Source organism: Uranotaenia lowii, chromosome 1 (assembly GCF_029784155.1).
Source record: "Uranotaenia lowii strain MFRU-FL chromosome 1, ASM2978415v1, whole genome shotgun sequence".
Classification (NCBI taxonomy): Eukaryota; Metazoa; Arthropoda; class Insecta; order Diptera; family Culicidae; genus Uranotaenia; species Uranotaenia lowii.
In genome coordinates, this window is record NC_073691.1 from 209203305 (window position 1) to 209220614 (window position 17310).

At 35.3% G+C, this 17310-nt stretch overlaps 2 protein-coding genes across 51 annotated transcripts in view; one reads left to right on the forward strand and one right to left on the reverse strand.

Moving 5' to 3' along the window:
• LOC129746062 (modifier of mdg4-like) overlaps positions 1-7990 on the reverse strand; it is a 96902-nt gene extending 88912 nt beyond the window's left edge. For 25 of the 50 annotated variants that reach the window (XM_055739640.1, XM_055739772.1, XM_055739704.1 and 22 more), the window contains exons 1-4: positions 7756-7989; positions 6586-6823; positions 6274-6416; positions 4760-5537 (exon numbers count right to left, since the gene is read on the reverse strand). In XM_055739640.1, the coding sequence (XP_055595615.1) occupies positions 4760-5537; positions 6274-6416; positions 6586-6799 (1135 nt within the window). In that variant the 5' untranslated portion in view covers positions 6800-6823; positions 7756-7989. Of the gene's footprint in view, positions 1-4759; positions 5538-6273; positions 6417-6585; positions 6824-7755 lie in introns of all 50 variants that reach the window. The other 25 variants (XM_055739523.1, XM_055739496.1, XM_055739531.1 and 22 more) reach the window with 2 other exon arrangements.
• A 6838-nt stretch (positions 7991-14828) lies between these two features.
• LOC129739785 (valacyclovir hydrolase-like) lies at positions 14829-16477 on the forward strand. The gene is made up of 3 exons (XM_055731304.1): positions 14829-15473; positions 15549-15807; positions 16218-16477. The coding sequence occupies exons 1-3, from the start codon at positions 14948-14950 to the stop codon at positions 16306-16308; spliced, it is 876 nt and encodes a 291-aa protein (XP_055587279.1). The 5' UTR covers positions 14829-14947; the 3' UTR covers positions 16309-16477.
• Positions 16478-17310: the final 833 nt, after the last annotated feature.

The window sequence follows — 17310 nt, forward strand, 5'->3', positions numbered from 1 at the left end:
TATGTAAACTGACTAAATTTAATTTTTTTTTGTGATATTTTCATCACATTAAGAAACCCGAAGAACGAACGAGAGATTCCAGAAATGCGCAGAGCCATATATCAACCGGAAATTGATGAAATGTGGAGATATAATTTTTTTACTCAATTCAAGTGTTGTATTTGAGTTCTTATAATATTATTTAAAAATAAATTTCACATTTCAGAGTAGATATTCTCAGGGTAACAAAAAACATAAAGTATAAGTCAATATACCTGAGATTTGGCCCTCAGTATGTTGAAATTCTATGATAATACTAGAATTGGTTACCCTATCAGTCTCTTCATCACTATCGGTTGAAACTGAATGTAATTGAACAGATCGACAATTTTTTTCATAAAATTTACTTGATCCTCATAAAAAATAGTTGAAAAAAAATGAACTTTTCAAATAACCAGCTGTGGTCTGTAAAACCAAGCACTTCAAAACTTCTAAAGAAGCATCTGATAGCAGACACTTGGACGATTTCAAAATTGTAGTCTGTAAAAATCGGTTCAATAGTTTTGATTTTATAACCGTTTTGGTCTACCCGAGTCTGTGACCCCAACCGTTAATTGTCCTTTTTTATGCTGGGTGACTCTGGTAACCCTATTAAAAAAAATCTAAAAATGAGAAATTGCAAAACTTCTCATTGTAGGAAAAGTCAGATAATTTCATGTAACTAGCTTTAACTGTTCCTGAGATATCGCGTCGAGAAAGTACAGTTGGGGTCATATAGCCCCTAACCGCAAAAGAAGGTTAAAATTTCAAAAATTACCGAAGGGGAGACCCAAAGGAAACTCAGAAAATCGAAATTTTATTTTTTTTACACATTTGTTTTTATAAACTTTGTCAACAATTCATGTTTCCCTAAATCCGATTTTAGTATTCGTAATTTTAAAATGTATTTTTAAATCTGAGTTCTAGAATACCTACAAAATTTTGAATTCTTCTGATTTTGAACTGTTGTTTTAAAAATACTAATAAAATAAGAAATATGTTGAAATCTATGCATTTTACTAATAGAACAGATAAATTACTGTAAAACTATAATACATGAGTATTGAAAGCTAACCAATTAAAAAAAAAAAAATTTCATTGTCATTTGAAATTAAAAAATTGTTCATATTTTTTTGTTACACACGCAACATCCTCTTAAAAAAAATTAAAATTAAATCAAAACCGTTTGAAACTGAGTAAGTGTTCATTTGAATTTAAACGATCTAGTAAAAACATGAGCCATTCATTCACTAGGCAAATATGTAACATCCAAAACGTACTATCTTCGTCGGGAAACATTCAGGGGCACGAGGTGTACCGATTTTCAAAAACGCTCGATTTGTACTGTACTAAAAAGGTACTGAATTGCACGTTTTGTTATGAATATTCGTTAGATGAGAGCATTAAACTTAGCTTGGATTAAAATTATTTGACTAATTCAATTTAACCAATTGCTTCGATAAAGAGGATATTAACTGTGTTACCTATTTATTGCAGGCCGGGCTGAATTTTGAATACATTAGCTGCATAAATGCAGGCGATACACAGGGGTGCATGGTATCTAAATTCGCCTTTATTTATGCAATTTTTTATTTCGAGCAAAATTTTGCATTACACCTAGCCCGCAACGCGGGTGACTGGACCGGTTTAAGCGAGGGATTGCAGTGGGGAGAGAATTCTTTGCATTTGGAATGGTAATGATCAAAATTCAACAACTGCTTAACAAGTTGCAACAATTGGCACATTTTCATGAAAGGGATGAATAACGCGAAAGCGTTAAAATCCCAGAAAAAAAAACAAAAAACAACGGCACATTTTCACTCGCTCTGAGCACCGGTTTCTCTCATTTTAACTTAAACCTTCTAATTCTCTCTAACAAACTGCAACAAATGACTACAAATTCAATCATCGGCTGCAAAATTTGTTTGATCATTGATGATGATTCTCCGTTTATCCAGGGGACTGGTTTAAGTGTTAATGTTGATAATGATAAGCCTCGGTGAAAATAAAGCAGAACAAATGAAAAGAATTACAAAATATGTTCGGAGCTACACAGGTGAGAGATATTAATAGTCAAATCAATCTAACCCGACAATCGGCGGCTTCATTTTCCATGTCTTCATTATTCAATTCATTTAATTAATATTTTCACACGTGTTTTTGATGCAGCGTATGTGCATCAGTGAATGGAATTTATTCAATGCCGTTCGACTAAAAAACATTAACTACCAATGAAATTCTTATTCCGTTGATCAATGGGAATAAATTGGATTTTATTTGGCTGTTTTTATTCTTGAGTCCTGGAAATCCAACGATTATTTTATTTCATTTGAACCAATTTCTTCCAGTTGAGGCAAATAATTAATCTAATATCCTAACAGATCCAGCTTAGCAGTAAGTTCTTCGTTTGGAAATTGCCGTTTCAATGATTTACAAATAAAAGCTCTTGCATGCGATACCGAACCGAATTGTATGAACTATTTTTATATATTAATAGGGAATAATTCTAGTTGGGAATTATTACTGAATTGCCTAACCTCAAAACACTCCTATCTCAAAACTGATTATAGATTCATGAATATTTTAAAAACAAGATTCAGGGATGTCATATTTTATGAAACAAAACACGAAGCAATGTTTATTTCCTAATTCAGTTTAACATAGAACTATGAAAAATGTTATTTGAAAAACTTCCTAGCATCCGAAACTTTCGACAACACCGAGACGTGGGGATGTCCCTAAAACAAATGAAATGCGCTTCTGCATGAAATTGTTGTATTGCATACTTAGTGAAAATAATATATTCCGACAGGAAATGCAGCTATTCCGTTTTAATTTCAAGTTTTATCTAAAGAGACAAATATACCACTGCAATTTGTACGAGATTTGGTTGAACAATTTCGCACTTTGTTGCGAGAATATACAACAAATAAAAAATTTATCATTACGCTAAAAATAAGCGAAATTTTTAATTTTTAAAGAAAAACGTGAACTTTTGTTCGACTGAAAAGAAAGTTTAAATCAAGATCAAGACTTAAAATATGGAATTTTGTTCCGAGATTTGTTCTCCTCTAGGTTTCGGTTCACACTTTTCGATAAATTTTGTTTTTGGAAAACATAAACTTTCGTTCGTTGGTAGAAAGTTTAAATAAAAATCAAACTCAAATTATGGAATTTGATTCCGAGTGATTTGCTCTCGTTTAGGTTTTGGTTCACACATGTTGTACACTCCGAATTGTATTATTGAAAACCTTTAAACGGGCCAATAAGGCTCTGAAGTATTCAGTTATTTCATTTCAATGACGACTTCATGCAGACTGCATTTCCTGTCGTTACGTACCTACCTTGGTGTAAATTCTCTGATTCCGATGACAACTGAAAACCAAATGTGCAAATTTGTTTAGTGAAACACCTCTTTACAGCAGCGCGATGACGCTTGCTATCGGAGATGACCTAAACATAGTTGCAAAGGCGCCAGCTTAGGCAGCTGATTGTCTTACATTCATAAATGCAAAAGATAGATTTCACATTTACAAAATGTTAGAAATCAGTTGCAGCGCATATTAGAGGGAAGGCAAGGTGGACAGATGTAACGAGCGAGCAGACCATCTTTTTTCGGGCGGACAGCGACGATTTAGGGAAATTGAGGGAATGCTTATTTACTAGATATAGATAGAAAAGTTTCATACCCACCTGATCAACCTTCGATTTGATTTTGACTTGATATTGTCGATAGTTTGTGTTCATCTCATTTTCATTAGCGTTTTTGCTATTTGTTTTTTTCTGCGGTCCTCCTAAAATCGATTAATTGGAAATCGCACTACACTTACCATCAAAACCGTGGAAGCACTTTTAATGATTCACTCACAAAAAACAGGTGATACACCTGTTTTTTGCTTGAAGAAATGTATGATTGACCTAATTCCGCTTTGTATCGGAATTTGGTCCACAATGACAGGGCGACAATTGAAACTTCGGGGGAACCGTAGTTTTTCGAAAGGCAAACCGAAAACAAGACAGCATTTAATAAACAGGGACATGTGATCTGATAGACTTACTTCTATAACATGGATAAGTGGCGATCCTTAATGGCCCCCATACGAAAATTTTTAGTAATTTGGACGGTGAAAATAGGTCAAAAAAATTCAAGAATTCAATTTTCGCGAGGGAACCTTCGGGATGGCCGGGGGGAAAGAGTATTGGCAGTGGCTGTCTGTACAAGACTTCGTGACCTGAATGATTGTGCGTTTTATAAGGTGTTTTGCCTAATCGCGATATTAGTTTCTCCTAAATGTTCTGATCTTTGCCTAGGGGAGGACGAATGATCAAAACTGATCGTGTGACGTACCTTGAGATATTGTTGCAATCCGCTTTTTTCCATTTTGCGTTGACTGGTTCCAATAACACTTCAATATCACTAACTTTTTTCAACAATTATTCACTGATGTCTTTCAAAAACAACTAAAACTTTAAACATTGCACTGTTCCACTTTTTTCCTGTTTCGGATTTTTGGTCTCATACTTGAGTGTTAGTATCCCCTATTCCACATAGGCCCTGACTGTGTTTAAAAATAGTTCTGTTCTTAAAAATACTCTTGAAATTATGTGGATGGCAAAGATCAGACTTTCTCGACTGATTATTTCGAGAAAAAAAATTCCTTAGAAGTGCTAGTACGACAACAGCTACCGCAAAACGCCACTGATTCCCGCCCAAAATGGTACCAAGTCAATGTACACCTACCTTGTGCGGCCTGGTCTGTCGATGTTCCCTCCGTGTATGATTCCGTGCCAAATCCAGAGGCCCCGGCCTTAGCATCGTCACCCTCGGTAAAGTAAGTTTCGTCATATTTGCTCATGTCACCATACGTTTCGTCTTCCACATAGTTTGCAGAATCATCCGCGCCCTGGTCATGGTCTGTTTCGTGTTCCGCTAGAGCCTGTTCCTGTTCGTGTTCCGTATCGATAGCCTCGACTTCCGATGGATCATCAGCATATTCCGGTTCTGCCTTAGGGTTGATCGTTTCGATAGGCATTTCGACATATTCCGGTTCAGAGCTGATCGATGGCTGGGGCGTCGGCGTGATTTGTTTGACAATTTGCACCGTTTGGATCTGAGTCGGTTCCGTGGCTTCCAACGGGTCGGACAGTTTAGCTCGTTTCATGATCTGGGTCGTTTGCGGGGTAATCGAGGCTCGTTGCGTAATCGTTCTTTTCTGAGCTGTCTGCTGCAGAATCTGAATCTGTTGCGGGGCGGCGGTGACTTGGGTGGTGACGATGGTTGCACTTTGGCCACTACTGCTACTGCTTGCTGCGACGATCGGGGTGGATTGGGCTTGGATTTGTACTATCTTCTCGTGGTCGCTTCCGTCCTCCGAGTCGGGTTTGTACGACTGGATTCGCGTCCTCTGGATGGGTTTCGCCCGGGGAGAGGATGCATTCGATGGAATGCTGACCATACTCGATACTATGTGATGGGAGGTTTCTTTGGCGGGTGATTGATGTGGGGGTGCGCTTTCTCCCTGTGGATATAGAAAAAAAAATATTGAATTATGAAACATACGTTCAGGAGGTTTGAAGAGTGGGCAAGATAAAAAAAAAGATTTAGCAACTTTGTCAGGTTAGAAGCAAAAAAGGAGGACAAAATGTTTGTCAATTTTGTTATAGGTATCTGTGTTCTTTAACCCATTTAACTCGCATTATTTTGCATTTTAGTCTTGCTTGTGTTTGTACATTACAATTTTATGTTTTTTGACAAACATCAAAGGACAAACATTTTTTAAGTGTTTTTAAAATTGTCGGGTCTAGTAATGCAGAAAATATTGGAAATTGACGATTCAGAAGATGGCAATAAAAAGTGTAATTCTTATTTTAAAATATCACAAATAAGTGCCAAGTAACAAGTTTCGAAACAAATTGATGGTTTTCAAAATTTTATCAAAATCTCTTTTGATCTAGCGTCTTTATAAGTCAAGATCAGGATCGAATCGCAAGAATTTAGTGTATTTTTTTTTAGGTATTTTATGGAAATGCTTTTAGTTACAATTTGTTTAAGTAGATGCTTTGCGAAGTTTGAGCTTTGAAACATTGAAATTGTTGTTGGTTGTACACCTTGCGTTAAACGAGAGAATGTATGCCTGACATTTTTTTTAACATGAACCTTATTCATCTTTAGAAAAGTGATGAACCAACTGAAAGCTGAAAATCTCTATAATATGAATATTCAAAAAAAAAAATATTTTAAGAAGTAACACTTACCGATTCAGTCAGTCCTTTAATTTGTAGCGCTTCCGCTGTACTGATAAACGCCGGCAGAGCATCCTGCTTCACGTTTACCTCCCCGCAGTACATAAACTGGATGAGATCCTTCAGGGCCGAATGACTTACGTCCTTCAGAAAGACTGTTGGAAAGGAAAAAGAAAGAAAAAAAAAAACCGTTAGAAATTGTGGAATGAACAGCGGAAGGGTAGCATTATAACGCGAGTGCGCAAATGCAGCCGCTCAGATACGAAAAATCAATTTTTCATTTCCCGGGGACAGAATCGATTGGGGATGCAGTGGGATACTTACTGAATGCGTGCTGGTTGGCCGGCATCTGGGTGAACATCTTCCGGAAATACGGTGAGCATACTGAAAGGATGAGTCTATGTGCCTTAACTAGTTGGCCCTCGGCGGCCAACGTTACGTCCACCAGGTCGCCCCGGATGAGGGATTCATGGAATCCAGCCGAGAGATTTGTGTTGAAATTGTTCCAACACAAGGAAAATTGCTCGTCGTCCGCCATCTTGTGGCGCGCGCGTTTTTGTGACTGTTGACGAGAAAAAGGATGTTAGTATTTTAATCTTGATATAACTGATTTCAATGAAAAAAGAGACATCTTAACTTGTTTAAATGTTTTAATACTGACAGCTTTTATCTGACCTCTTTTCAACCAATATTTGATAATATGATAACAGACCCGTTAAGCGGGCCACAGACTACACAACATTTGTACAAATGCGATGAAATTCGATGAAATTTTGTCGCTGTGAGCACGATTTGCATAGTGTATGGCACTGCTTGAATGAGCGCCCAAACGGTTGGAGTAGAATCGGTCGGGATCGAAATATTTTGTACAAAACATTCTCCCAGCCGGGGTGGAGATGGTTTTTTTTGTTGCTGTTGCTGTTTTCGACAGCAATCATTTGTGTTCGCGTGAAATATGTTTGTATAGTGTGTGGGCGAGCATAGATCAAACAATCGACGCGGAATCATCGAATTTATACAGGCCAATTTGTGTAGTCTATGGCCCGCTTTATGGAAGCCTGATTACTTTTGTTTACAAATAATGTTTAAAATCGATCAGATTTGCGCTAACTCGAAAAATCTATTAAAATTCAGAAACTACTCGACAAACCAGATGCCATAATTTTTTCATCGAAAATTTAATATGGCCGCCTTCAAATTCCACGCCGCTCAACGACTTTCGTTTAACAGCCGCCATTTTGCTTTTCACCACCGCCAGAAAAGCCCGGGCTTAACGGTTAAACGCCTGCGTCGTAAATTACCCCATCAGACCCTTCACCCAAAACCCTATCAGTCCCTTTCATCGATTTTCCCCTACTTTTTACGCGGCTGTACTTTGGGTGTTTCGTGAGAACCGCTGTGGTGAAAAAGCATCATGGCGGCCGTTACTGCCGAAGCTGGGTGGCTCAGCTCTAGCGCTACGCCCCTCTAGCTTATTAATCTAGGAATACTTACCCTACTTCACAGTGCTGCAGGCGTTTTGCTGCAGTCTCAATGAAAAGTTAAAATATTCACGGCTAGACTTGCACTATTCACTGTTTATACGCTTTACACCAACACTTCTTGGACAGATGACGCCGTCACTTGAAGCACAAATTGATTTGATTCTTTTATTTTCTCTTTTGGCGAGGACGTTACGCAAAGTACGTCCTCTCGCTGGCACTGTCTGTTCGTGAATGAAATCCAACTCGCGCAGTTTTGTCGACGAACGCTCGACGGTTCGAAAATGGAAGCGACGCTGCTAAATTCAACGGCTCGATTTCGGGCAGCTTGGGTTTCGGGCGAAAAGCTTCGCTTTAAGCTTTCAAAGTTTGGCAATATTTCACGATTGAAGCTTTGACGATGGCTTAAGCTTTGGCGATGATAGCAGCCAGATTTTTTTTTCGATAATGCTAGATTGGGCTATAGTAAGTGAAAACGTTTTAAAATACAAAAAAAAACTAAGAAAACCTCATCAGAGATTTGGTTTGAGAAGAAATCAACGTAGAGTATATTCATTATTTCGAAGAACTTTGCAATCAACACTTTGTTCCACAAATTAACAATTTTGAACGATTCAGTTTAGTGAATTTTAATATAAGTTTTAGAAACGTCGCTGGTGAACTGGCAACAAAACACAGACTTTCGAAACTCTAATTCTTCACTTTTCTTTATCGGAAGTCGGAAGTCCGGACTTCCGAATTTAATGGAAGAATGTGTAGAGAATATTGGGAGTGAAATAGAAAAATATGAAAATTATGCGTTAGATGAATTGGAGTGATAAAAAGCGTAATTGTTTTATAATTATTTGATATATATATAAATTAATTCTGAATCGAGCTATTCGTTATAACCGTTGAATTGTGGACTGGCAACATGCAAAGCTCAGCGAGAGAATTTGAACGAGATAGTTTATTAAAGTTCAAAGGTGAGATTTTGAGAATAAGCATCCATCCATCACATCTCACACACATCATCATCATCAAGGAGAAGAGCGTTCGATGGTTGAAAAGTTTCTCCGAGAGAGAAATCGAATCGGGTCGACCGAGCATCGGCTGTCGTCAGTTAACAAAGTATTGTAGAGAAGCACGGGTTGTTTGTTTCCGTCATGTGATTTAAGTTGAATCTTAAAGAAAGGTGAACAGTGAAAGAAAAGTGGAGTTTTATGATAATAAAAGGTGCGTCAGTCACGACAATGGCACATGTCGGTAGGCGCGTAAGTATTGTTCAGAGAATATGTTTGACTGAAGCGTACTAAGATTCCAACAATGAAATGTGCTATACTTGAGTGTTTGATGCTGGAAAAAGTTCATGTTTTGTAAGATGGCGACCGAAAATTTTAGCTGTTCCAATGTGAGAGATGTTGGAGGTGTGGATGATATGTGTATCGCAAATTTTTATTTTTGTGTATCCATTTCAAGGCGAGGCAAAAATTTTTTAAATCTTGAAGGAAAGTGCAACTAATGAGTGCGATGAACCAAATATTTAAAAAAAAAAATCTAAAATAGGAGTAATTAATTTCAAAAAGAGCATATAGTCCCTTGGGGTAAATAAAGTCCCCAAAGGGTCCCACTAGGGTGAATGACAGTCCCTAGTGGGTTGAATAAATTGAAAAAAATGTGGAAAATAGTCCCTTGGGGTAAATAAAGTCCCCAAAAGGTCCCACTAGGGTGAATGACAGTCCCTAGTGGGTTGAATAAATTCAAAAAAAAATGTGAAAAATAGTCCCTTGGGGTAAATAAAGTCCCCAAAGGGTCCCACTAGGGTGAATGACAGTCCCTAGTGGGTTGAATTGAGAAAAAAAATGTAAAAAATAGTCCCTTGGGGGTAAATAAAGTCCCCAAAGGGTCCCACTAGGGTGAATGACAGTCCCTAGTGGGTTGAATAAATTGAAAAATGTGAAAATAGTCTCTTGGGGTAGATAAAGTTCTCAAAGGGTCCCATTAGGGTGAATGATAGTCCCGAGTGGGTTGACTAAATTGGAAAAATGTTAAAAAAGAGCCCCTTGGGATAAATAAAGTCCCCAACGGGTCAACCTAAGGTAAATAAAAGTCAATTGTGGATTCAATAAATTGAAAAAAGGAAAAATGTTCAAAGAGGGTAAGATAAGTAAAGTTGATGGAATGACGAAAATATGAAAAAAAAAGATTACAATTAAAAGAAGAGATAAAAAAAACTAAGAAATAATGACAAGATGAAAAGATAAGAAGTATGAAAGATTAGAATTGAGGTGGTAAAACTGAAACAATAAGAAGATAAAATTATAAAAAAAAAAGTGAAGTTGTTACTTGAGAAACAAGATGATAAATGGACAATAAAGTAATAAAAAAGTGAAGATTATAAGATAAAAAGCAGAAAGGTAAAAGTTGAAAAAAAAAAAGCATAAGAGATGAAATCCTGAATAGATAATTAACTGAAGAAGCTGGACAGATAAGACGAGAAGAAGATAATAGGTTGAGTGATTGCGATGGTAAAGACTGTTTTATTGATTGACTTTGCTAAGGTTAAGAGCGAATAAAACGATTAAAAAAAAGACGAGAAGAAAATGGAAAGAGAAGATAATGTAAAGTAAAAACATTAAAATAAAAGGGAAATTATTTTATTCGTTGACTTTGCTAAGGTTATGAGCCATATAAACGATTAAAAAAAGAAGATACATATGCAAAGAGAACAAGATGATAGAACAGACCCTGAAGCTGCGTTATTCGTTGACGAAATTTTATTAAGGAAATGAAAATGGTTAACGTGAAAAAGAAGTGAAAATAATGAATACCAAAAATGGGAGATAAGGTCCACGAAGAGGTGTAGATAGCAAATAACAAAAGTTTAAAAAAAAAAGACCTTATTGGGTTTAGTAGCCATCCTGCAAAACAAGTTGGTATGATGGTTAAAAAGCGTATTTAACAAAAATATAGGTTGTGGTAGGACGAGAGAGAAGTTTCCACTTTAAAACAAAACGCAAAAAGGCAATAAAAAAAAAAAAAAGAAAAAAAAAGGAAATTAGTTAAAGAGGAAAAAATTATTTTTACGTATAACAAACTGCTAGTGAAATTAATGACTTGCTGAAAAGATGAATTAAGAGCAAGTCTAAAGAGGAATCAGCCAGCTGCAAGATAAGAAGTTTGGTGATGAATCTTCATTTGATGAGGTAAGAAAATTAAATGATGAAAGAAAGAAATAAGGAAAGAAATAATGAAACAATTATTAATTCAAATACTGGAGAGATCAGACAAAGTAAAGATCTAGATGTCATTAGGACGAGAAAGAAGTTTCAACTTTATTTATGTGACAAGTTAAAAAAAGAATTAGTTGAAGAGGAAAAATTTATTTAACGTATAATAAACTGCTAGTGAAATTAATGACTTGCTGAAAAGATGAATTAAGAGCAAGTCCAATGAAGAATGGGCCAGCTGTAAAATAAGAAGTGTGGTAATGAATTATTAAATGGTTAGGTACGAGAATAAAATGATAAAATAAAGGAATAAGGGAAGAGATAATGAAATGAGTATAAAGTAATGATCTGAAAATGATAAGACGAGGAAATGAGAAGAAGAAAAAATTAAAGATAAATTGGGACAAATAAAACAATGAAAATGTAATAATATAATGGAAACAGAGACCTTAACCAGAGAATATAAGATGACAGTTAAGCATTCATAGGAAAGAAGGTTTGAGGATTTAAAAAATTTATTGAATCTCTTCTAACATGAACTGATACAAATATGAGAAGCTAGGAAAAGGAGACGAGAGAATGAGATATTTTGAATTGCGTCATTTAGTGACGTAGTTTTTAAAAAAAAGATAAAACTATTTTGAGCTAGAAAAAGTATAAAAGAACTGAAAATTTTGAATATATTATGGGTGAGTAAAGATCTCAATGATTTTTATTCGCAATTTTCAAAGTTACGACATTTAAAATAAAAGGGAATTTTATTCATTGACTTTGCTAAGGTTATAAGCCAAAAAACGATTAATAAATAGAAGAAGAATTTGCAAAGAGAAGAAGATAATAGAACAGACCATGAAGCTGCGTTATTCGTTAACAAAGTTTTATTAAGGAAATAAGAGTTATTGACGTATAAAAGAAGTAAAAATTATGTATACCAAAATGGGAGGAAAGTCCACAAAGAGGTGTAGATAGTAAATAACAAAAGTTTAAAAAAAAGAAAAAAAAGTCCTAATAGAGTTTAGTAGCCAATCTGCAAAACAAGTTCGTATGATATTTAAAAAGCGTATTTAACAAAAAAGAGGTCGTGGTATGACGACACAGAAGTTTCAGCTTTATAGGTAGTGGAAAGTAATGAAACACAAAAAGGCGAAAAGTTAAATGACAAGTTAGAAAAAAGAACTAGTTGAAAAGAAAAAAAATATATTCTACGTATAATAAACTGCTAGTGAAATTGATGGCTTGCTGAAAAGATGAATTAAGGGCAAGTCCAATGAAGGATCGGCCAGCTGCAAAATAAGAAGTATGGTAATGAATCATTAAATGGTTAGGTACGAGAATTAAATGATAAAATAAAGAAATAAGGGAAGAGATAATGAAATGAGTATAAAGTAATGATCTGAAAATTATAAGACAAGGAAATTAAGCATTAGAAGGTTTGAAGATTTAAGAAAAAAATAAATTTATTGAATGTCCTCTACTAACATGAACTGATACGAACATGAGAAGCTAGGAAGACGATAGAATGAGATGTTTTGAATTGCGTCATTTAGTGACGTAGTTAAAAAAAAAAGATCGAACTATTTTTAGCTTAAAATAGTATGAAAGAACTAAATTTTTTTTAATATGTTATGGGTGAGTAAAGATCTCAATGATTTTTATTCGCAATTTTCAAAGTTAAAAATATTCTGTTAGGGTTAGTTAGTTAGACATTTAGTTGTACAACCAATTTGAATATGATCACTTCTAGGGAACATGTGATTAATTAAAATAATGATCATGTTTGATCGCGAAAAATGTTCAAATAAAAAAAAAATAATTATAAGTCAGAAGTAAAGTGTTAGTTTAAAAGTAAAACTAAAAATAAGGTATAACTCAAAGTTAAATCAAAGGTAAAGTGTCTAGTGACCAAGACATAAGCCATGGTGTAAAGATCAGAGAAATGTATGAAACAGTCAAGTCAAGTCAATAGTAAAAAAAAATAAGGTTCTTGGTTTGAGAGGCTGAAATTTGAAAACGAACATAGGCGTACAGAAATAAAAAAAAACAATGGGTAAAGGTTGAAGAATAAAAATAAACAAATATATAAAAATAGCAGAAAAGTTAGAGGTTGATAGAGAAGCTTTTGTAGTTTATGTTTTCTGAGTTAATTGCCAAGCAACATAGCTGGTTTTATTACCGACTACAAGATCAAGTTTAAGTTTTATAAGAAGCCTCTTCTAAATCAAACAGTGTTACTTGAGTGGTGATCAGTGGAAATAATGAGAAAGTTACGATTAACTTCCGTTACAGATTCGTATGGTATCCCACAAAAGTGAACTATAAGTAATTTGGAAAATGATCGATCAGTCATAAAATTATCAAACAATAATTTTTAAAATATCGTTTTCTCAAATGTCCAAAGAGTAATAAAAAGTAAATTTAAAAATATAGATTAAGGTTGAAAGCACTAAGAAATATAATGAATTGGATTCCTGTACAAAATAAATATTTTTAAACTTTCAAATTAATGGAAGTTTATGAACGGAATTGTTTGGTCGATAGAAGTACCACTGTACGGGTGGAGGCGAATGTAGAGAATATTGGGAGTGAAATAGAAAAATATGAAAATTATGCGTTAGATGAATTGGAGTGATAAAAAGCGTAATTGTTTTATAATTATTTGATATATATATAAATTAATTCTGAATCGAGCTATTCGTTATAACCGTTGAATTGTGGACTGGCAACATGCAAAGCTCAGCGAGAGAATTTGAACGAGATAGTTTATTAAAGTTCAAAGGTGAGATTTTGAGAATAAGCATCCATCCATCACATCTCACACACATCATCATCATCAAGGAGAAGAGCGTTCGATGGTTGAAAAGTTTCTCCGAGAGAGAAATCGAATCGGGTCGACCGAGCATCGGCTGTCGTCAGTTAACAAAGTATTGTAGAGAAGCACGGGTTGTTTGTTTCCGTCATGTGATTTAAGTTGAATCTTAAAGAAAGGTGAACAGTGAAAGAAAAGTGGAGTTTTATGATAATAAAAGGTGCGTCAGTCACGACAGAATGCATCAATAATGTGAAAAAGAGTTATCGGCTAGGCAAAACAGAACGTTCGAATATTCGTTTTGAATATATGAACTAACGATTGTTTCGTACTGTTAGATGATGAAAAAAAAAACTGATGCTATGAATGAATGTGTTCATCATTTTTTCACAATGCCGTTTCTTCTATTTTTCATAAGAACATCGTATGAAAATTGAAAGAATTTCATAAGACTTATGAAAAATTAGTTTGGACGCAAAAAAGTGGTTCATAAGATGCATCTTATGAAATTTATAATAAGATTTCCTCTGAGTGTACACATTTATCAGAAGTCCATAAGTTCATTAATGGATAATGAAAACAAGCAAAGTTTTACCTTTTTTTAATGTAAACAATATTGCCAACTATTAAAAGGTTTTCCTTATAAATAAAAAATAAATAGCATTGAATTGGTTCTAAACGATTCTGAAACATTTTTTATACTTTTAGCTTTAAAACGACATACATTACATGGAATATCATCCGCAATAGTATGGAAGTTACCGAAAAAAACTAAATTCTAAACAACATATAAATACTTCAAACTCTATATCTAAAAAAAAAGAAAGAATTCTAAATATCTAAATATTGCGATATTGCCCATAAATTATTACGAAAAAATAGATTTCCGGCGCCAGTGGATTATGAAAAATTTCAACTTTGCCGCTCATCTGCCGATTTCGCCCGTACGCGGCAACTTGGTTCGCATCTCGGCTTGGAAAAGAACGCAACGCTTCGGACAAAAATGGCTTTGATGAAATTGGAAAATCTGATAAAAATTATGGCATTTATGAAAATGAAAAATATTATCCATATTTTAAAGGGACAATTGCATCTATGTATAGACCAAAAAATTTGCAAGGCGAGGTTAAATCAAAATTTGAATCCAAATTGATATAGTTCTTGAGCGTTTGAAGGTACGATAAGTCGTCATGATACGCTTTGGCACTCGCGGATGTCAGCGGCTGGTAGCCGGATGTGGCCACTTTTCAACTCGAAAAATGAGTACTGCGAAATCGCTCGCACCAGAACCGCAGGAAAAACAAGTGAAATTAGGTAACTCAACGTCGATTCACTATGTGGAGGCCGGATTGGGCGAGAAAGGATTGTTGCTGCTTCCGGGAGCCCTCGGAACCGCTTGGAGCGATTTCAAGCCACAGATCGAGCAACTGCCTGGGCTGCTGCCCCGCTACAAGGTGATCGCTTGGGATCCGCCCGGATACGGAAAATCTCGTCCACCGGATAAGGAATTTTCGGAGGATTTTTACGAACGGGACGCCCAGGATGCTTGCGAGCTGATGGAGCGAATCGGTTTCAGGAATTTTTCGATTCTTGGCTGGAGCGATGGTGGAATAACGGGACTCATCATGGCCGGCACTTACGCAACACGGATCGAGAAGTTGGTTATTTGGGGCTCTAACGCCTACATTGCCGAGGAAGAGGCATTAGCGTTCGAAAGTTAGTACATAGATTATGTATCTATATGATCAACAGGTCGCGCCCATATGGAATAAACGATAATTTTATTTTCAGAAATGCGTGATGTCAGCACCTGGTCCGCACGTATGAGAGCTCCCATGGAGAAGATCTACGGCGCTGACGGATTTCCGAAAATCTGGTCCGCCTGGGTCGATGGCATGCTGAGAATCTACAACGGACCAAGGAAGGGTGACATTTGCCGCAATCTATTGAAGCAAATTACGGCACCCACATTCATTCTTCATGGTAGCAAAGATCCGATGATCATACCGGAACATATCCCGATGCTGATGAACAACATCAGGGATACTGAGTAGGTTTACCAAATTGTTACATATCATTTTCATTATTCATTTTATTCACAAAATTTTTCCATCCTACCACATAATTTGATGGACAAAATTACTTAAATCAATCGGTCTATGGCAACCGTTCTCCAATTTCTCGGACATCGGGCATTGTTACACTTGTTACATATTTTATCCAATCCATAAATCGGTTAAGATCAATCGGGTCCATTGAAAAAAAAATCCTTTTTTTCATTTTCGGCTAGCCAAAAGTAGATTAGAATAGCTAAATTGAACATTTGGCTAACTGTTTTATATCGTAAAAATTCTACCAACATCAATAGAATAGCTATTCAAATTTAGCATCGCCAACTTTCAGATAACTTTACGTACAAATGAAACTGAAGAAAATTTTCCATTTTTTTTTCCTTTACAGTTTACACGTTTTTCCGGAAGGGAAGCACAACATTCATCTGAGATATGCAGAAGAATTCAACAAGCTTGTTAGCGATTTCCTTCAAAAGTAGAGTCCCTAATTACTCCACTATTTCTACACTTTACAGGGTTCCTTACTATACTTTCATACAATATCCTATAGCTTTAAATTAGCAAAGATTATAATTTATTATGGTTTAAAAGTGTAACTTGTCATTAGTAGATAGATTTTCATACATCAATATATATTTTATAAATTTAGACGAATTTTTGTTCTTTTTATAGTAGGTATATTTATATTCCTATTAAATAATGCTGTATATTAAAGAAAAAATAGCAATTTGAATCGAATTAAGAATACAAGAAACCATTTTACATTGAAAAATTGTTAGCATAAACTTAGGAGGATTGATGAAATGTTGGGAATATGTAGTTGAATTCATTCTTGCGTTCTAAATGCAAGGTAATCTTCCGAATTTTTTTGTGTCTTTTTGAATGTTCGAAACCGCTTTAAATAAATGCATAGCAAAAACAGTAGAGAAATTTCTACTGATCTGGCCATGAAGATTTTTTTTTCATATAAGAAATTTTGAAAACATGACCTAAAATGATCTATATTTCACTAAAACAGCTAAAAAAAACCGCACAACCAATAATGGCATCTGACAGTGAAAATTTTTTCCATATAAGAAAATTTGGAAACATGACCTAAATTTCATTAAAACAGCTAGAAAGAACCGCAAAAGCAAGTCGAAATTGATTTCAGGGTTCATGACTCCACTCTTCGCTTTAAAAGTTGTCGCCATTCAGGCGTTTAAAGTACCACCAGATCCTTCAACATCAATATCGCCTAACTCTATTCGAAAGGAAAGGCACGCAGCCAGAAGCAAGCTTTTACAACCTTTTCAAATGTAGATTCAGAATTGCCACTGTCAAAGCCGCATCATCATCGGACAGCCAGCAGCAGCTCAAAGACGGCTGTTTTCTTTTCATTTATCCGATCGTCAGTTTCTTACGGTTCAATTAGTAGAAAATACGAGTTCCAACTTTTGATTAGAGAATCAGTACATTTCGGAATAGTTAAACCTAATTTG

Excerpts from the sequence above, each read along its gene's own strand:
- LOC129739785 (XM_055731304.1), top strand. The coding sequence starts at position 14,948 with ATGATACGCTTTGGCACTCGCGGATGTCAGCGGCTGGTAGCCGGATGT. Across the intron at positions 15,474-15,548 it reads AGAGGCATTAGCGTTCGAAA|AAATGCGTGATGTCAGCACC; the intron begins GTTAGTACATAG and ends TTTTATTTTCAG. Across the intron at positions 15,808-16,217 it reads AACAACATCAGGGATACTGA|TTTACACGTTTTTCCGGAAG; the intron begins GTAGGTTTACCA and ends TTTCCTTTACAG.